We start from the raw sequence: 19,017 nt of genomic DNA, 5'->3' as shown, positions 1-19,017 counted from the left end.
GCATGCGTGAAAGATGTTTTACGCTATCATTCATAACAAAATCGCTACTAGAATTCCCTATTACTTGGCCTCCCTTTCCCTCAGATCTCGATCTTTTCTGACTTGTCGATCAGCGCCTCGTATTCTGCTCCCTTGCCCTTATCTTGCTTTGATGAGCTTGATCCAGCTTCCCTCATCTCCGGCTGCCCATCCCCAGTGCCTGGGCTCGACGGACCCGCTTGTCCTTGAGGTGGATTCTGGCCGGGATTCCCCGCCATCAACTGCTTCTCAATTTCCCTCCGTTGCGTCCTCCTCAAGCCAACAACCACCACCGCCGTCACAGCCAGAACAACGCACAAGCCCGCCAGCTGAGTCCCCAGCTGATCCAAGGACTTCTTCCCAGGCCTCACAACAATACTATCATCAATCTCCAACGAGAGCTCCACCGCGGGCTGCCCCATAATCACCCGCAACCTCGCATCCAACGCCTTCAACGCCGGCACAATCGCCGTCGCACCCGTCATCACCTCCAACACCGTCGCCTGCACCGCCGCAGTCACATTGGCATACCGGGCGCCCGCCTGCGACACGGGCCTTCGATTCACCGAAACCTGTGAGTACACCATACACAGCGACGTGGAGCGCACGGTTCCGTACGCCTGGCAGATCGACCGGTCCAGCAAAAAGGACGGATACGTCCCGACCATCGCGGCGCCCAGATCCAGGATCTTGGCCTTCTGGTATTCCTGCGAGGTTAGGTACTCCACCACCTTCATCGCCCCCGCCTTGTTTTGGGAGTGTCGGTACGTGCCCACCAACCACCCCTCTGCTGTGCCGACTCCGAGCCCGCTCTCGAGATCGGAGGGTACGGGCGCGATTCCCCAGTCGAAACCGGCGGAGGACGCCGAGGAGATGATGCCGGGGACGTGGGCGGTGGTGGTACGCGCGAACAGCGCCTGTCCCGCGAGGAAGCGATTGAGGGAGGAGGTGAGGGTGGATTGGCCTACGTCTGAAGGGTCGATGATGCCGGATTCGAGCCAGCGGGTTAGACGGGCGAGGAGATTGGCAACTTGTGTTGTACCGACGGTCACGGAACCGTTGTCGTCGATGATACTGGAGCCGATGGATTGGATCCATTCGGCGACGGTGGAGGTCAGGTCTTCCGAGGCTGGGAGAGGGATTGACGGAAGGAGGCCGTTGTAGAGATTAGCTTTCTTTCCATCCTCGACAAAACTGCAGACAAGGATTCCATGTTGAACGGATTCCTGTTCTCTCACACACTTACAACTTAACGGTCCAGTCCACCCGGCCATCTTGTAATTCTCCAGCATCCGTTCGCCCATCAACACAGCCGTGGCCATTTCTTCGAATTCGTTGAGAGTGTCCGGCGGGTACCCGTAACCATAGCGCTCAAGCAGGTCGCTGTTGTATAGAAGGATTCCAAAGGATAGCTCCGCGGGTAGTGCCACTGTGTTGTGGAGCATTATAGAGAGAGAGTTAGATGCGTCCATTAATGACCCGTTGTGAGGTGAGGGTAGACAACCAAGCACGGATGCAAATGCGAAAGAACCACATCCAGCCAAAGAGAAGGAATATTCAAAAACTCACCCAACCGCTCAGCCACAACCCCTCCTCTCGCAACCACCTCCGCGTGCCCCCCCGCCGCCGCCTCATCCCACGCCCACACATCCTCCAAACACTCGCTCAGCGCCCCAACATACGCGCTCTCCACCCACACCACATCAAACGAACTTTGTCCAGTCCTACACGCCTGCAGCACCTGGTTCACATAATCCGCCGCATAATCACTCCCCTCCGGGAACTGCTTCCACGTAATACTCAGATTCTGCGAGGCGCCCCATGCCGCGTTGGCTTCTTTGAGCTGGGTGGCGTGCACGGCCGTGGCTCGCTCGTGGGGGGTGAGGATCGTGACGGGCCCGGAGGCGGTGGTGAGGAAGGTTGGGTCGGCGGTTGAGGAGCCGAGGCGGGGTTGGCCTGTGCTGTAGTGAGTGCGGTTGCCGGGGGAGGGACGGAGGGGGCGGGTGGTGGTGGTTAGTGCGGCGCGGCGGTGGATGTATGGTGCTGCTTGGGCGGTATCTGTGGGGGACAGGGCAAGGTAAGCTCTCATTTCCACGGTTCGTGGATCCTCCGCCGGCGTTTCGGGGTCTTTCTGTACTCAGTCTACAGAATCCATTTGTGCTGTGCGTTACCTGCAAGGATAGCCAAAGCCAACGACAAAATCCCGGACTTGTAAAGTGCTGGTATCATGATTTGGATAGATTCCCGAGCTACGTTCAGATGCAAAAGAAGGATGATGAGCGTACTCGAAAGAACTACATAAATCTCATGCAATCGAATACGCTGCAAAATCTCCTGCGATTAATCATACACATTCCTCGACAGTAGAATCGTACCTGTAGCGACAGACGGGAGTGCAATGAGATTGATGCAGCAAAACGGAAAAAAACAAGGAAACTGCAAATGCACGCCACTGCTTTCCCAAAGTGTCGAGACAGAATCCAGAAGCATTACGCTTGAGTTTGTTGTTTTTCGGAGAGTGACTTCACGCGGCTCGATGCCGTCAATATGCTGTCAAAAACCGGTGCTTGTCCATCACCCATTTCGAGCCGCAGCAATCAAAGAACAGTTCGGTTTTACGGTCGTTTCGATATGGGAGCGACAGCGAAGTTCGGAAGACTACGTCAGCTGGCGAAAGTTCGATGTCCCGTCAAGAACCATGTATATGTGTAAACTCAGGATATGAAGAAATGTCATCTGCACACGATTGCGAAACGATATAGATTAAACGATATAGGGTCAATATACCCGTGAATGGAAATACAAAAGAAGCTCTCAAGGCAGAGCTGTCACAACCTGTGCACCAACAGCCCCCATCACAGTCCCAATCTGTAACCCACCCCATCCCAAATGCTCGCCTCTCTTTCCCCCTCCTTGCCGAACATTTCGCACCAGCCGAGGTAATCGCACATCACCGCGCGACTCCGACGACTGCGTCCGCGTCTGGAGAGCCGTCGGCGGGGAATGTGGAACAACCCTCCGTGAAGCGCCGTCGTCTTCTCGCCCTATGAATAACCCCGGCGACACAGGTAACGCAGGCATGGAAAGCGAGTGTGCCAATGGTGGCTTTCGCGGTTTCGTTGGTTGATGTGCGCGGGGCGTGAAGCCCAGACTGACGCTTAACGGAATCGAGATGGATGGAGCCTCGATTCCTTGCCCGACGAAAAGGGAAGGTTCCGCAGGCGAGGGATGTGGGTGCGCTTTGTGTGCGCGTAAGGGGACGCGGAGGAGTCCGCTTCGTCTGGTGTGCCTGTTCGAAGCGTCCGGATGAGACGTGAGGAACGTCTGCGACGCGGGCTCTATCGCGTCTGGTAGATGACCGACGTACAGTAATGGCGAAGTGTCGGCGCTGCTTGAGCGATGATTGGACCTTGCCTTGCTGACTTGATTCCTCCGAAGATGTCGTGGGGGATCTAAAGTCGGTTCTGCTGCCGAAGCGGCGCCTGTAACAGCCAGCACTATCAACCCGCCTTCATTCCTCCCTGCATCGCCAACAATGCCCCTACCCCTATCCCTTTTCTTCTTTCTAGCCCGCTTCTTCGTTCCGGAGGACGTGATATCGAAGGCGGCGAGAGGGGGAGGTTCGTCATTCGGATTCCACGCCAAGACGCCATCTATGGGGCACACCGGGCGGCGTTGAAGGAGCCAGCGATCGATGCAGTTGCGGTGGAAGGCGTGGCCGCACGAAGGGAGTCTGAAAGAAGGGCCGGGCAAAGGTTTTATGGAATGTTAGAGGTGGCTAAAACACGAAAGCGGCAAGGAGCGGCCTTCTCACTTGCGCAAAACGTCGTTTACGTGGTATTGTTCGCTGCATATCTTGCAACTCGCTTCCGTCTGCGCGCGGTTGTGAAGGCTCGTCAGGTCACCATAGTCCTTCGTAGCGACGGTATGAACGTCTTCGAAGAGTTCACTTGTCGGACACTCACCCGCGTCTTAACGACATTCGTCGGAAACCTCGCCACCACCTGCAACGGTACAAGCACCTCTTCCCTCACGCCATCCCTCGCACGCCGCCCGTCCCCGTCATCCAGCCGCAACAGGACCTCATAATCCTCATCCGTCAAATCTCTCCCTTGCATATCGCGCATCATCCCCTCTGGAATAACGGCTGCAGGCTCGCTGGAGGGCTGCGTGAGGACTACGCCTGCCCAGAGATCCCGGGGCCATCGCCGAGTCTCGAAGGTGTGGTTTGTGTGCTTGTTCGTGGGGTGCCGGAAGCAGGGCTGGCAGAGTGTGTAATTGCCCTGTTGAGACGAGGTGAGCATGTTTGCGCGGAGGGGGGAACGGGATGGGGGAGAGGAAGTGCCTACCCCACAGGTCTTACACCGGTAGCAGTTCCCGGAGATAGGTTTTGTGTCGCACTCTTTGCAAGTGACCCAGTGAATGGCTTGCCGGTCCGGAAGTCCGGCAAGCTCAGCCGTGAGTTCTTCCACCGTCGCGAAAACGTTCCTACATAACTTCGGCACCGCACCACTATTAGAGACCGCTATCACAGATCTGAGCTTATTGCATTTAGACGGCTTCCGATAACTTACGGGACATTTGACGACGTCCGCAGTGCCAGACGCCGTCTGATGCTCCATCACCATCTTCATGCACTTCAGATGGACCGAGTTTCCGCATGACTTGCTGCAAAATGTGAGGTGCTTGGAAGAGTTTTGGAGCGTCTCCTGGCAAATGGGGCTGAGGGCGGGTTCATTCGCGTGAGTTGCCGGGTCAGAAACGAGAGTAGCCGCAGCGAGTGATGAGAAACATACCAAACGTCGTCATCGCTAATGGATCGTTGTGCGATCGGGCCACGTTGGGCTGCGGGTGTGCTCAAATCGGGATGTTCACCTGAAGTAGGCTTATGCCTTCCTGCTCTTCTTGCCGCCTGCCAACCGATATCGATCTTTGAATGTCTATGCGTAAGAGCTAGCGTTCATATACCCTTACTCACCCTTGTGATTTTGGGCTTCAACAGCTCTGCAATCTCCCTATCGACCAAGGCTCGTTGCCATAACTTCTCATCGGTTTCCGCGACCCGGAACTTCTTGTGCATTATCCATATCTGCCGCATCATCCCGAAGGGTCAGTCACGGGATCTCTCTACCGCTGAAGAATGTACAACGGTCCGCACTATACCTACAACATGCAAACTGAGTGTTCACCGTTATTAGCTTGACGACAGAACGAGAGGAACGAATAATGGCATTTGTCGGAACATACCACAGCTCGCCCTCACTGACGTACTCCTCGCAAGTGCACATTTGCACACTCCCGATCTTGACCCTATAGTTCCTATCATCGTTCTCTTGCCGGACGATGAAGGCCAAAGGTCCCATCTCTTGAACCACGAAGAGCGTAGATGTTTGCGCTAGCGGTATCAGAGCTTTGACAGCCTAGGAGGTGCCATAGTTATGAGGTGATTTAAGATGGCATTGATGAATGACAGCGACACCGATAATAAGGGCTCCCTTCACTTACATCTGGGCATTTGGAGCGGTACGGAAGCACCCGAGACATAATGAGGGAGGGTGTCAAGTCTTTCTTCGCTTGACTTTTACACAGGATTTAAAGTCAGGCTAGCGCTCGCGAATATGGCCGTGGGCAGATCGCAGGATGCCTCACATTTGACAGCTTTTTGACCGTGACGCGCCTTAGGTAAGGGCGGGAGACATCAAGTTATACCTATTCGAGCTATTCGAAACAAGCAGAATTGGACATCGAGCAAGCACGGATTTGAATTCGGAAAACAGAGCAGAATACGATGACTGGTGTCCACCGACCGACTAGTGTCCGTCCGGCAATCTCTATATGTCTAACTTCGTCTCTAGCCAGGCTTTTGCAAAACCGTTTCAAATGTGGGGATACTGAATAGGACATGACAATGTTTACAACTAGAATAGATGTCGAAGTATGATAGAGTGACGGCACGGCGCCAACTCAGCTCGACGACCCGTTGATTGCCGGCGCAACTGACCGTGATGGGCATGCGAGAAAGTATACGGTCCGGTACCTTGTGTCTTCCAACAGTCCTAGAGCGCACTGGGGCGTCTTGCTGTTTCAAAGGGCGGTTTTCTCGCATTCCCCTCCTCTCCCCTCCTCCCCCGCTCCTCCAGCAGCCCCGCACTCCCGGCTTTCTCTCCGACGATCCCACCGCGTCAGTAGATACGGCAGGCACACCATCGTATGATTCAGCATCAGGTCCAACGAGCTTATCAGTGGAGCATAATCTGCAATGACGGGGGTGTTGAGGGTTGCGTTGAAGAATATCGTGAACGTGACCGCGATCGCGGTGGTGACGAACAGACGGACCGCGATCGCGCGCTTCGTCGGGCCGTTTCTGGCGTCTACAATCGATGGGGTTGGTGGATCTGGGGCCGCCGTGAGCTCGATGGTGGCTGGCGGGTCTGGTGGGGTGGTGACGACCGCCGTGCGCTCGATCATAGTCGTGGCGTTAATGGAGGGTTTTGGGCGGGTTTTGGGTAGCAGCGGGCGGAGAAAAAGGTAGAGGGTGATGCTCGAGATGGCGAATACGAGGGCCGAGGGCAGATAGGCGGAGATGGGCGGGTGGTTGACGTGGCAGACCCCGTCGATGAAGGTCGTAGTGTTTGACATTAGCGAGACCAGGATCGCGAGACATAGGCCTCCTATTAGCCCCAGAACGGGGATCATCCAATGGTTGTCCCAGCCGTACACCTCTACGTTCCTGATCACAAAGAAAACACTCAAAACGACGTGCGCGCCCAGATACAGAAGCACGGAGAAGGCTTCCAGGACATCGCAGTCGGCGGACGGCGAGGAAAGCTGAGGAAACTTGATGATGTAGTAGCCGAGGCTGAAGAGCCCTACGAAGTAGAGTAACCGATGGGAAGGTCCGCTGAAGCCCACGAGTGCATGGAAAATGGCCGCGACAACAGTAGTGATGAGAAAGCACACTGCGACGCCGCACATCATTCCCACTACGGGGTCCATCATCGACAGTGCTGCGTTTCGTTGCTAGGCGTGACTTATGCACGTTTGCTTCCCTCGGATGCCGTTTTGCTAAGCGATGTTCGGTGCGGCGTTCATGCAATGCAGTGCGCTCCGGAAACCTCGCTTGCACTTGACACGGGAGCAACGAGTGCCAAAGGCTGCTAACTGAGATTCGGATCCGATTTGGTTGCTCGTGTTCGACGTCGTCTCCACAAGTCTAGGGCAGTCCATGCAAGACAAAAAGTGATAACCCGATGCGGGAGGACATGTTCAAGAACATGTTCAAACACTGTTGTGAGACACTGGTGTGCCGGGCGATCTGCGATTGTCTACAGGTTGCGAAGCGTTCGAAAATTCAAGCACGGAGGAGTGAACATATGACAACCACATCATTGTCATGAGAAACCTTCGTGCTGGAAATCGGCTCTGTCGCTATAAACGTCATTCATGAACGTCGGGCAGATACCAGCGGTAGCAGAGGAGCCACCAGGACGAACTTTGAGATCTGGGAGGACGGACGGCCTTTGAGATCTGGAAGCTCCGATCTTCGAAGTCCGCAAATAAGCTTAACATGGCGAGACCCGAATTGGAATCAATGAAAGAGGGAACAGCAGGGGGCCAGGGTCGAGACGATGGAAATCCACCCCGGACGACGCTCTATTCGATTCTCGCCTGACAATGGAGTCCCAAACATCACTAGAAGAAACATGGACAACATACAGTACAGCAACATGCGTAGAAATGAGTTTCAGGGCTTGTTGGCTGAGCTCCTTTTCAAAGCCTTCCGGATCTTGGCCAGGAGACGGAAGCTCCTGAACGGACCCTACAGAAAACGGACGAGGGCTGGGCCATCCATTTTGGCCGCGACAATGGCAAACACCTCTGCACTCGAAATGGACGTTGGTCAAGAGAGAGAGAGAAAGAAATGAACCCCCAGCATGAAACGGGTGAAGAGGTGAGGTCAAGAATGAACCCTCAACCCCGCGATTAATGGGGAGCCTTTTACAGCTTTATCTGACCGGATGCAAGGACGATTGCTAGGCACTCTCAAAGACCGTCCTCATCAGCCGATAAAACACCGACGTTCAGCGGTCCCTGTTGAGCGAGCACCTGCCCTGCCGGTTTCTAAATGTCTAAAGAGGAAAAGGAGTGAACGAAGCTCCGGCTCTTTTATACTTGGCGGACTTGCAAGAAAAGAGGCGCAGCCAAGGGCACCAGCCACGTTCCAGCCACACCTTACTCACGCGTTCGTGAATTCCAAACTTCGGAGTGTGGCCCTTGCACTTTTCCGTGGGAAAGTGGTGGGAACATTGGCGATTGCAACGACTTCTGACCGACTTCCGCACCATCTTTTGAAAGAATATCTAACCCGTAGTTCATGGGCGGGGAGCGAGGTGGTTCGGCAGAGCGCTGTGGAAAATCCTGTCCGCAATGTCTCTTCGTCGCCTCCCAGATGATGTCGTGATTCGGCTCCGTTCCGCCGTGGTGATCAGCTCCGTTTCTCAGTGCGTCGTTGAGCTCGTCCAAAACTCCCTGGACGCAGGAGCTACCCTGATCCAAGTTGTGGTCAACCATACACTTCCTTCTGTTCAGGTGCTGGACAATGGCTTGGGCATTGACCCGGAGGGCATGCGGCTTCTAGGGGAACGATACGGTAAGCGAAAGGAGAGAGAAATGTTTTCTCGAAACCTTGACAGCCATCGTGACGCAATCCTTCATATGTGCCAGTCACTTCCAAGGCCGGCAACGAGGCAAGCGATGTTTCTTATGGATTTCGTGGCGAGGCGCTGGCAAGCATAGCAGATATTGCTTCTGTGGAGGTTGTGAGCAAAAGCAACCACCTGCAAACATACTATCTCCAAATGGATGTAAGTTGCTAGCTAATCTCTTGTATCCATCCGTGGGCAGTCGCCTGATGTAGCTTGTTCAATAGAACGGGAAGCGGCGCAAGTTTTGCCCTTCACCGACAGCGCGACGACGCGGAACGACGGTCATTGTGAACGACATCTTTTGCAACGTGAGATTTGATTTTCTCGGGATATCCTTTGCTTCCTGGTGGAACTCGTCCGCTGATTACGATTTCGGATGCAGCAACCAGTTCGTCGGAAGATGCTTCAATCAGAAAACGTCATGGAAGGCACAAAAAGAGCTTTGGAGCCAATAGCACTCTCAAACCCACAACTGACTTTGTCGCTGACTGACGAAAGCCGCAACGTAAAGGTGCTGGCCACCAGAAAGGTGTGATTTGTCTCTGGATGTCCTGCCGTAAGCCATGTCAGCTGACTCATGTATGGTTTTAGGCGGATTCACCGCAGTCCACGTTCAGACAGCTGTTTGGGATGTCGCTTGCCCAAGTATTTTCCCATTGGGATCGCAGGCGCACTCCTACCTTAAACTCACGTTGGATTCCTAGGACCTATTAGAAGTTTCGAAAATGCGGAAAGGATTCCAGATTACTGGGTTCATCTCACTCCGCGGATATCCATCAAAGGTTTGGCTATTCCGTTGACACTTCCCTCGCAGAGTACTTGTACTGAGCGTGTGCAGCGTCATCAATACATATGTAGGTTCCCGTGGTGTTTGAAGCCGAAAAAGGTTCTGCCACGTCCAGTGTTCAAACCGCACTTTTCGCTGCCGCCAGATGTGAACCATCACTTTCTATCCCCAAATCTTCTACATTCGACGATCAATCGCCTCTTCTTGCGGAGTTCATTTGGAGGGAATGTAAGAAGATCTTGTCTCAATAAGCATACGGCTTGCTAAAAAGGCATACTACGATGTTTGCAGGGCCCCGATGAGGGATTGACTTTGGGATTTGATGACGGATCGCCGGCAAAGAAAGGGAGTACGTACTGTACTGGTTTTATTCCTTCGACTTCCAAACCATCGTTGATCGGTTGGCAGAATATAGCGCGAAGACCAGCGAGAAGTTTCCCGTCTTCTTTCTGAAGGTTCTGTGTCCTCCGGGGACGTTCGATATCCTTCTGGATCCCGGAAAAAACGTTGTTGAGTTTGCGGTAAGCAGTATTTTGTCACGAACCTCAGCCAACACGAAGTATCTCAAAAACATGTCGGACATCAGGACTGGGATTTCATAACGCAAATGGTCGAGGACATCGTCTCTGACTTCCTGATCGAGAACGACTTCACACAAGATGCCAACGACCTGAACTCGTTAGTAGGGGAAACCTCCGATATCGACTCCGACCCCGACAGTGTGCAAGAGTCCAACATGGAGCGCAGTCGGCTACAGGCGACACTCCCACTACATATTGCGCTTCCAGTTCCGACAAGAAGTGCAAAACCTGCCGGGCAAATGCTGTACGATTCGACATCGAAGTCGATTCACAACTCTCGCCAAGGTGGTGAACATGCGGTGGTTAGGACAGAGACGGGGGATGAGTTTGCCATCGTGGAGAATATGCAGCAGAACTCCAGCTTTTATGTTGATACCAGGACTGGCAATTCGTAAGCATGACAGATTGGGGCCTCACTCAGCTGAAGAATATCTCCAAGTATTCTCTTCCCTTATAGCTATCGAGCGTTACCTGGCAATACGAAGCCGAGAGAGAAAGAAGGTTCGGGAGTCGGATCAGGAAACCCCTTCGTCAACACCTCCAGAGTGAAGAGATCGCGAAGCGAAGGGCTCTCTACGGGCGGGGCACTTGGACAATTGAAGCTGGGTGATGCATTAAGGGTAATACGGGGAAGTTATATAGGCATGCATGGACCTTCCTGACTTCCCCGCTGTCACAGAAATGGAAGAACCCAGTCTTTAAACGCGGCGAAAAGCAGCTCCGCTCCAGCTCCGTCATCACAGACGCCGCTCCCCGCAGCTTCACCGATAAAGCCAACCACCTGTTCAACGGCGTCACGGTGGAGAATGTACGGCAGCACATCACCCGAGAGCTGTTTGAGCGGGTGCAGGTGATTGCCCAAGTGGATAAGAAATTCATCATTTGCAACGCTGTGGGCGACGACGGGGCCCTGGAGATGATGCTCATCGTCGATCAGCATGCCGCGGATGAGAGGGTGCGGTTGGAGAAGCTTTTGGAGGACTTGTGGATTGTGGATGAGGTTGTCACCCCTGTGATTCCCGATGAAGAACTTAAACCAAATTCAAAGGCGGCGGCCGAGCAGCCTATTGAAGGCGCGGTCCCTCATCCGCAACGTTGCGTGGATAAAATCACCCTCGATCCGCCTCTCCGCGTCAGTCTCCCGTCGCGCGAAGCACAAGCCGCCCTCCGTCACGCCGCCGCCTTCACATCCTGGGGCATAGTATTCTCCCTTCCGTCGACGTCCAATACCGCCATCCAGCCTTCCGCCAACACCCAGATCCTTTCGAACCCGGACGCCCCCACGAGCTTGATGTTGACTAGTCTCCCGCGGCTGATCGCAGATAGATGCGCAGTGGATCCCGGCGTGGCGAGGGATCTGATCAGGCAGCATCTGTACTGGCTTGAAGAATCTAGCGGGACTGGTGTTAAGGATAGGTGTCCGAGGGGGATCTTGGAGATATTGTGGTCGAAGGCGTGCCGGTAAGGTGTCCCTTCGTCGTTGTACTGTTTGTTGTTCTCTTCTTGATTGCAAAATTCCTCTCTTTGAATATAGCTCGGCGATCATGTTCGGAGACCCGTTATCGGCGGACGAATGCACAGCCCTCATCGAGAAACTTAAACGATGCAAGTTCCCCTTCCAATGTGGTACGACCCTCGTTCCCTTTTCCCTCGCTTCCTCCCTCTTTCCATCCACCATCACCCACGCACATAAAACTAAATTTTTTTTTGGTATCAATTGTCAGCCCACGGACGTCCAAGCATGGTCCCCATTGCTCACATGGACGCGGTCGCTCGCTCAGCTGATCGCTCGCAACAGAGGAGACGGGCGATGGGGAAGGTTAACTGGGATGCATGGCGGCGTAGAAGGTGATAGGATGAGGTGCAGATATTCGATATGATCATTTCGCAGTGGGCGAGAGATAGAGAGACGTATGTAGTGTATGCAGTGTTGACCACATAGAGTGAAATAGTGGCAAGGCTTTAGTTTGATCCGACGTAGGAAGAACAGCACAAAAATTTGTGGTATGGCCCATCATGAGTTGATCGAAGGTAAAAGTTGCCATCACCGGCGACGCCTCAGGCAGAGGTACAATGATGTGGATGGCAGATAACCACCACGGAAAATGGGATGGGGTGAGGATTCTAGACTACCTACGGTTACGGGAGAATGCGTCTGGTCTGCGGCCATTGCCAAACACCACCGAACGCACAATCAAGAGGAAATTCTTGGTGCTTAGGACGTCCCGATTGTGCACTCTCATCCATAGTCGTAGTGGTCGTCTTCCAGGAATCTCAAATGGCGTCCAGTCTTGGTTGATACATTCGGGGTTGGGGCAACCCACCAATCCATGGACGAATTCCATTCTTCCCTTTCGAGCTTGCCACGGCCGAGATGACAGCCGCTGTCGGATGTTTTTCCTCACACGCCGGTGGCAGTCTGGGCACACGGAAGACGTTCGATACTCATCTAGCAAGTAGCATGGAATGCTGTTTCTTGCAAAGAGTGTGCGGAATCTGTTCCATGATGAGTTGGCATACTGTAATACATATTACCAATGATAGTCACTCACCCTTTGGTCTTTGATGACTCCTGAAAGCGCATGGTTTTTCCAGCGTCGCTCCAATCACCCAAGATGACCGAAAAATGCTTTCCATACAGGCTTCGCATGTTTTTGATGAGCTTGCTCTCAGACTTTTGCCGCAGTGAGAACGCCTTGAATCTGGGAGCTACATGAATCTCATCCTGGTAAAACTCATCCAGGGCGGGATCTGGGATATGGATGGATGTCAGCCCATGTGTTACCAAGGTTGAAAATGAAAAGTGAAGTAGAACATCATACCCGCATGTTCGTAATCCACGATGAACGCTGAGAACGCCTCGATGTTCATGCTCTCGTGCGACGGAATATGTGATTCCATCTCAGCGATGCCGGCATTGATCTTTCACTCTGTCATGTCTCTTTGAAAGTACCGAGACTTTGTCTCGACCGCCCTTTGATTGGATGTGTATCTGGTATGGGGTGGTGCATTGTGAGATTACTACTGCCCTGCTGTTCCCGCTATCCCCGCTGTCGCCGCTATCCCCGCTGTCGCCGCTATCCCCACTGTCACCGCTATCCCCGCTGTTGCCGCTATACCCGCTGTTGCCGCTGTCCCTGCTGTCGCCATCCCCATCGGCGCCCTCCTCAACCCTCCCCATCCCTGTCCCCACGATCCCCTTCGTTCGACATTCCGCAAGAGCTGAAACGTACCTAAATGGCCGCTCCTTCTTGATGTCTCGACAGAACAAGAGGTCACGCTTGCCCGGATCAATGCTGACGATGTTTGGAGCCTCCCGTAGTTTGGCAATGTGGTGCTCAAAGTACAGCTGCTTGACTTCTTCCTGCATTTGGGCCTTGCTGCGCTTCCGGGCCCGATGCCCATACTTGAGCCCTGGCTTCTTGAAGTGGATAGTAGCGGAATACGCGTTTGTGCTGATTGACCCATCAAATTTGAGACCAAGCTTCTTTCAATCCTTGAAGACCTTCTCCTGCAATCTGTCATTCAGCGAGGGGAGGTGAGTGAAATAAGCGCAGAGGGATAGAGACTTACCTTCACGTTGAGAAACTGCCCCCACAGCTCCCGCTTGCGTTCATCGGTGAATTTCCCCATGCGACTTTGGCTCAAGCCCAGGATATGAGTGCCTAGGATCCTCTTGTCGATCCGAACAGATGACTGGATTCGAGATTTGCGCAGCGGGATAGCTGAAAACAGCCGCATTCCACAGCGCTCATAGAGACGTGAGAGCTCACAGTAGGCGCCTATGACGAGGGCAGGTGCGGACCATGATTAGACAAAAGAGGAAGCCGCGGGGGGGGGGGGGGGGGTAAATGTACGGGACATAGCTCACCTAAATATGGCATTGCTTCCACCGCAAGGCTGTACGCAAGCGGCTCATCCTGAAGAGGAAACAAAGCCCATAACTCGTCGAGGATGGTCCACTCAAGTCGTGTGAGGCGCGCAAGCTCCTCTTTGGTTGGGTACTCTTCAAACGTCGCGTACTTTGTAAATTGACGGACACGATGATAATAGCATCGCCGCTGCGCTCTCCGGAGATGCCGTTCGACTTGCTTCAAACCAAGCCTTTCATTGACGTAGCGCAGAAACATTTGCATGAAATGCTCTTGCACGTTAACTTTGAGGTTTGTGAGGATGCTCGTAGCCGTGTACGCTGCGGTCTGTTGGCAATTTCGCATGCGGATGGGGGCGAATCCGTGAACATCACAGTAGTCTTGAACCCATGGACGCAACTCTTGCGCGATGAGCGGATTGCCATTGTAGCCTGGATTGTTGAGCAGGTCAAACATCACACTGACGCGCTTGTTGCTGATGTCCGGGAAATCATGTAGAGGATGGTCAGCTGTGGTGGGGTGGGCAGATGTAGCAGTCAGGACATTGTTTTATGGGAAATATACAGTATAGTGTACCTCAAAAACTCACCAAGGTAGTACTTGATAAAGAAGGTGGTGTGGCGCGCAAGGACGTGAACATCGGCGATGAACGTTGTCAGGCGCTCCCTTTGGACTTGATTGTGATTTTGGATTCGGTGAAGGGAAACCTTCATGCTGGCGTGTGTCTGCGGGCGGGGTCGTTGAGCTGGTGGTGGTGGCAGGGGTGGTGGTGGCGGGGGTTCATACACCAGGGGTCCACCCGGTGTGCTGGGAAAAAGGAAAGGGATGGGAGCAGGGAGGTTCAACGGACGCTGCAGACCCCTGTCCATGGGTGAAAGCCCTCACTGCTGCTGCTGTTGCCCGTCTTCATCGCTGGAGCTCTCGCCAACCATGTCTGCAATTGCTTCGGGCAAGTGGCGATGGACAGAGGGCGGGAGCTCGAATCGTGGGGGTTGCAATGGTGTGGCTGGCAGACGTATGGGCAATCGCGGGGTAACCGGAGCAACCTTCCTCCTCTTCCGCCGTGGTGTGGTTGCTCCAGTAAAGATGCCACACCACAGGTGCCCCTGGAGCGCCTGGTGTGATGACATGTTGGCTGTGCTGTGCCGAGACAGGTGTTGCAGGTGATTGCCGTGATGGCTGCTGATGGCTGTGTGTCAAAGAAGGCGCGTCAGTGCTGTGGTAATGATTGCGGATAGCGGGGAGGATTTACAGCCTGGCGCAGTTATGGCGCAGTCGTGGCTTGTCGCCGCATCTCCAAGACCACGGTCTCCTCCTCTCACACGAAACGTCAAGCGCTCGCAGCTCACGCAACTCACGCAGAGCACACTCTGAGCATGGAAACGTCAAGCGCTCGCGGCGGACAACGGCCCCCTCACCCCCCTGGCCAGCGCCCACCTCCTTCCAGCTCAAGCCCGGCAACTCACGCAGAGCAAGCGCATTTGAGCATGGGAACGTCAAGCGAGGTGAGTGGCCGCTGGGTGTTGACCGCCTGGGCTCGCGGTCCATGTTGAGCACGACCGCCGCTTGCGGGAGGTCGACCTGCATGGGCTGTGCTGTCTGGGCGTCTCCGCTGGGTGTTGGCCGCCTGGGCTCGCGGTCCATGTTGAGCACGACCGCCGCTTGCGGGAGGTTGACCTGCATGGGCCATGCTGCCTGAGCGTGTTTGCTATACGCTGATCTCGCGGGCTGAGCTGCTAACACCTTCCCTCCCCCCCTTCCCCTCTACCGCGCCACAGGCCACGCCCCCCGTCGCACCCACCGCGGTCAAGGCTCTTCTGATGGGCATGGGCCAGAGCCATGCCACAGCTATCTTCGGCGACACGGTGGCCTTTTTGTATCCCCTGCTGGTAGACGCCGGCCTTGCCGCCCGGGACGCCAGCCTAGAAGACAAGGCCAAGGCGATTGGCCTTTTTTCAAAGAAGATCAAGCAAGACAACCCCACCCTTTGGGGCTGGTGGATCAATAGGCCAACGCGGTCCCGTCACCAGAAGAAGCGCGCCAAGCACCACATTGGGCTCCAGTGCGGCATCATCACCGCGATCAGCGATGGCAGTCTTACCACGGCCGACTTCTCGGTGGACCCCCAGCCCTCCGCTAGCCGCCCGGCTGCTCACATCGTGGTGCCAACGCCCGCCTCGTGCAATGCCTGGGATGGTGAGATGGTCTATGCGGGGTTTGGGGAGAGACGAGCGGCCTGGATGGGCTTGAGCGAATTAAACCCCGAGGGGGGGGGGGGGGGGGCGACATCTACATCCGCGACAAGCACGGCGCCCTTGTGGCCACAATCTCGTACAACAGTGCGGGCCGTCGCGAACACAACCTGCGGCTGGGGCTCATCGTCGAGTCGTGTGGATCCCGGCCGGCTGTGGTTCGATGGAAGGCCTCAAGGGGCACAATGCACGCCGCTGGGCTTCGTCGTGGCAACAAGAACTCGGGATATGCCAGGGGGACGTCGCACTATTCAATGAAAGGAGGGGCAGACATGTCGGCAAAGAAGTTCCTGGTCGCCTTGGAAAAGGCCTTCCCCAAGCGATTGCTGCAGGAGCTCGCCAAACCAACCCCACCGCGGCGGCCCACCTGATGATGGCCATGCCAGAGGTGTACGGGCCACATTCCGATGAGTTCCCCCCGATGTTTGCCACCACCAACTATCAAGTGGTCGTTCACTCCGACCCGTCGGACGACGGCGTAGCCGGCGAGCTGAACCCGAACACAGGCCGCGCCAAATGGAAGCCGACCCCCAAGGAGGAGCTTCCGGAGGAGCTTCAAGCCCGCAAGCTATGCAGGCAATGGGCGGCAGGCTACGCCGCCGCTCCGCCAACCGTCGTCGGCGAGTGGGTATTTGCGCTGCCAGAGCAAGGCTTCTACTTGGTGCTGCAGCCGGACTGCATGTGGACGTGGATGCCTCACAAGCTCCACGGAACGGCGGTGCTTGACACGTCTGGCCGCAGTCGCCACACGGCTGTTGTGACACTGCCCCTGGCGACGGCCGCGGCCATCCGGAAATACGGCCTCCCTGATGATGAGGACAATCCGTACCCACACCACCACCACGAAACGACCACGAACCCTGCACCAACATCGTCGTGCGCCTCGAACTGGGCGAAACCATACGGCTCCTCAACTTCCACGCAAAGTGGTTGAACGAAACTACCAGTATATCCGAAGATGAGGTTCGTCCCTCCCCGTCTCCTCCCCATCCCCCCTCTTCCACTCACCCCTATCTATTTCCCAGGGGCAATGGCTGTCCGCCGCGGGGGGGGGGGGGGGGGGGGGTGCCCGGGATGGGGAAGCGCAGAGCTGGGGCGGAGACTTTGCAGAGACTGCGCAGAGCTGGCGCAGAGGCGGATGGGCCGCTATGAGCTTTTTTGACCCTAACCTGGTGGGAACCCTAACTCGGAAGAAGGCAGCTGTGAAGCGACGCTATACCAGTTCTTGTGTTATGTGTCATTGGAGGACGCATTCTTTTTTTAACGTGGGGTCGCTACGTACATACAAAGATGCTATTGTAATCACATGTGGTCGCTCCTAACCCTCTGCAGCATCCAGAATGCCAGGGCAAGTTGCCAGATACGCAGATGTGAAGTAGAGCGAATATGAGATGTCGTTGCCGTGACGCCGTTGGGGGACCAATTTTCGCCCCATGCTGTACTAATCAGCCCTCAATGGATTTTGGGGAGAAATTTGTCCCCCGCACGTCAAACCTGGAAGTGCCCGGGGACCGTGTTTGCGCCTATGCACCGTGGTTTGCACTCGGCGCCGCAGAGAACAGGCCAGTTTGAAGTTGCTAGATGTCGGGTAGATATGAAGTAGATGTGAAGTAGGGCAAAGTGGCCGTGTATTGAGCAAATGGCAAATATACATGAAGATGGGCAGAGATGAGCCACAGATAAATAGGAGATCTAATATACAACCCCAGCTCGCGTAATAGGAGCGGAATTCTGCCGCACCGCTAGTTGAACGCTAAGGTGTGTGCAGATATACCGTTCAAATGCGTCGGAAGACCATCGACCCCAGCGTTGAATCCACAGTGTGTCGTAGCCGAGGATCGCGAGGTGAGTGGCCCCGCCGGCGCGGAAACTTGTGGCCCCAATGTCGGTGTTCATCGTGGCTGTCCAGACGGCGTTGAACAATGCGGAGGTTGGAACCGAGCCGTTGTCGAGGGTCCACAGATGGGGACCGTGATTGTGCGCCAGAACAAAGTCAAGCGCTTGGACTGGGCAGGTAACCGAATCGACCGCGGCTAACATGGGATATTGTATGTAGTGAGTGGAAATCTTTGGGTGAGGAACAAATGGATTCCACATGCGTACACTCGCCCTGAACAAGATGGGAGGGAGCGCCGAAATTCTACAAATCACCAAGGATGGAAAATTGGTTGAACAATGTCATGAGGTGCAAAACGGGCTCTGCGGTACTCACCTTTTACCGATAACCTTTGTCGGACACACACTCAGTAACGACGCCACCATCCAGAGAATGCAGAACGACTGCGACGGCGACTGCGGACTGAATTCAATCTGCAGTCTGAGAGGGGGTGTTGTAAACAACCAGTTTCAGCCACAGCTTCCTTTTTATAGCTACCGTACCCCTTTTCTTCTCTGCAGATAGAGAGTTGGTTGTGTGTGTGCGCAGACCGTCCGATCGAATGTCTATAAAACGAGTGGTGTGTGTGAAGGGGAATAAAGTAACGAGTTCCACAAGACCTTTATCGCCTCTTCCAAATTGAGGCGATAAAAAAATTATCGCCTCGCTTCAAATGTTTCTAACGATTCTAGAACCCACTGCGACGTGGGGTTTGTGTGATGGAAACCTCAATGTACTGTATGTATTGCGTACAGTACGTAGCGTTAGCATTGGGATCTCAGTGAACTAGGCGGGTTGCCGCTCATTGCCACAGCTTTCAACACCAGACACATACACAGAACGGGCCACAATGTATGTATGTACAATACTACTTGTCCTGTCAAATACTCATACCACCGCCTCAGTGCCAGGCTCTCACTTTCGTT

At 54.6% G+C, this 19,017-nt stretch overlaps 6 protein-coding genes across 6 annotated transcripts; 2 read left to right on the top strand and 4 right to left on the bottom strand.

Annotated features, from left to right (window-relative positions):
• Window positions 1–8: 8 nt before the first annotated feature.
• EV422DRAFT_272898 (uncharacterized protein) lies at window positions 9–2,447 on the bottom strand. Its single transcript, XM_053065885.1, has 5 exons — window positions 2,394–2,447; window positions 2,190–2,267; window positions 1,588–2,076; window positions 1,265–1,447; window positions 9–1,147 (listed from the first exon to the last, which is right to left on the bottom strand). Exons 2-5 carry the CDS (start codon window positions 2,245–2,247, stop codon window positions 81–83), a joined length of 1,797 nt encoding a protein of 598 aa, XP_052921842.1. The 5' UTR covers window positions 2,248–2,267; window positions 2,394–2,447; the 3' UTR covers window positions 9–80.
• A 346-nt stretch (window positions 2,448–2,793) lies between these two features.
• On the bottom strand, window positions 2,794–5,643 carry EV422DRAFT_544353 (uncharacterized protein). The gene is made up of 10 exons (XM_053071383.1): window positions 5,524–5,643; window positions 5,266–5,438; window positions 5,186–5,195; window positions 4,997–5,107; window positions 4,815–4,930; window positions 4,593–4,740; window positions 4,368–4,514; window positions 3,984–4,301; window positions 3,833–3,891; window positions 2,794–3,751 (listed from the first exon to the last, which is right to left on the bottom strand). The coding sequence occupies exons 1-10, from the start codon at window positions 5,560–5,562 to the stop codon at window positions 2,833–2,835; spliced, it is 2,040 nt and encodes a 679-aa protein (XP_052921841.1). The 5' UTR covers window positions 5,563–5,643; the 3' UTR covers window positions 2,794–2,832.
• A 120-nt stretch (window positions 5,644–5,763) lies between these two features.
• EV422DRAFT_272863 (uncharacterized protein) lies at window positions 5,764–7,366 on the bottom strand. The gene has a single exon (XM_053065884.1). The coding sequence runs from the start codon at window positions 7,015–7,017 to the stop codon at window positions 6,103–6,105; it is 915 nt and encodes a 304-aa protein (XP_052921840.1). The 5' UTR covers window positions 7,018–7,366; the 3' UTR covers window positions 5,764–6,102.
• Window positions 7,367–8,297: 931 nt separating this feature from the next.
• EV422DRAFT_544343 (uncharacterized protein) lies at window positions 8,298–12,219 on the top strand. Its single transcript, XM_053071382.1, has 15 exons — window positions 8,298–8,668; window positions 8,743–8,882; window positions 8,948–9,031; window positions 9,106–9,252; window positions 9,315–9,368; window positions 9,428–9,505; window positions 9,562–9,577; window positions 9,656–9,738; window positions 9,802–9,859; window positions 9,919–10,031; window positions 10,097–10,482; window positions 10,549–10,711; window positions 10,771–11,552; window positions 11,626–11,717; window positions 11,816–12,219. The coding sequence occupies exons 1-15, from the start codon at window positions 8,446–8,448 to the stop codon at window positions 11,941–11,943; spliced, it is 2,547 nt and encodes an 848-aa protein (XP_052921839.1). The 5' UTR covers window positions 8,298–8,445; the 3' UTR covers window positions 11,944–12,219.
• A 1-nt stretch (window position 12,220) lies between these two features.
• EV422DRAFT_607408 (uncharacterized protein) lies at window positions 12,221–12,795 on the bottom strand (the record flags this gene model as incomplete). The annotated part of the gene is made up of 2 exons (XM_053073816.1): window positions 12,221–12,587; window positions 12,644–12,795. Coding segments are annotated over 2 exons (519 nt in total), but the record flags the coding sequence as incomplete, so codon positions are not given.
• Window positions 12,796–15,651: 2,856 nt separating this feature from the next.
• On the top strand, window positions 15,652–17,257 carry EV422DRAFT_607402 (uncharacterized protein; the record flags this gene model as incomplete). The annotated part of the gene is made up of 2 exons (XM_053073815.1): window positions 15,652–16,159; window positions 16,524–17,257. The coding sequence occupies 2 exons, from the start codon at window positions 15,652–15,654 to the stop codon at window positions 17,147–17,149; spliced, it is 1,134 nt and encodes a 377-aa protein (XP_052921837.1). The 3' UTR covers window positions 17,150–17,257.
• Between the last annotated feature and the right edge of the window lie 1,760 nt (window positions 17,258–19,017).

Source organism: Fimicolochytrium jonesii (genome assembly GCF_025526975.1).
Source record: "Fimicolochytrium jonesii strain JEL569 chromosome Unknown EV422scaffold_33, whole genome shotgun sequence".
Classification (NCBI taxonomy): domain Eukaryota; kingdom Fungi; phylum Chytridiomycota; class Chytridiomycetes; order Spizellomycetales; family Powellomycetaceae; genus Fimicolochytrium; species Fimicolochytrium jonesii.
The sequence above is the reverse complement of the archived record's forward strand: the minus strand, read 5'-3'. Positions and strand labels throughout refer to the sequence as shown.

Excerpts from the sequence above, each read along its gene's own strand:
- EV422DRAFT_544353 (XM_053071383.1), bottom strand. The coding sequence starts at position 5,562 with ATGTCTCGGGTGCTTCCGTACCGCTCCAAATGCCCAGAT. Across the intron at positions 4,931-4,996 it reads TGAAGCCCAAAATCACAAGG|GCGGCAAGAAGAGCAGGAAG; the intron begins GTGAGTAAGGGT and ends ATCGGTTGGCAG. Across the intron at positions 4,515-4,592 it reads CGGACGTCGTCAAATGTCCC|TTATGTAGGAACGTTTTCGC; the intron begins GTAAGTTATCGG and ends GCGGTGCCGAAG.
- EV422DRAFT_272863 (XM_053065884.1), bottom strand. The coding sequence starts at position 7,017 with ATGATGGACCCCGTAGTGGGAATGATGTGCGGCGTCGCAGTGTGCTTT.
- EV422DRAFT_544343 (XM_053071382.1), top strand. The coding sequence starts at position 8,446 with ATGTCTCTTCGTCGCCTCCCAGATGATGTCGTGATTCGGCTCCGTTCC. Across the intron at positions 8,669-8,742 it reads GCTTCTAGGGGAACGATACG|TCACTTCCAAGGCCGGCAAC; the intron begins GTAAGCGAAAGG and ends CATATGTGCCAG. Across the intron at positions 10,712-10,770 it reads AGCTGGGTGATGCATTAAGG|AAATGGAAGAACCCAGTCTT; the intron begins GTAATACGGGGA and ends CCGCTGTCACAG.
- EV422DRAFT_272898 (XM_053065885.1), bottom strand. The coding sequence starts at position 2,247 with ATGATACCAGCACTTTACAAGTCCGGGATTTTGTCGTTGGCTTTGGCT. Across the intron at positions 2,077-2,189 it reads GGCTTTGGCTATCCTTGCAG|ATACCGCCCAAGCAGCACCA; the intron begins GTAACGCACAGC and ends TGTCCCCCACAG. Across the intron at positions 1,448-1,587 it reads GGTTGTGGCTGAGCGGTTGG|TGGCACTACCCGCGGAGCTA; the intron begins GTGAGTTTTTGA and ends TCCACAACACAG.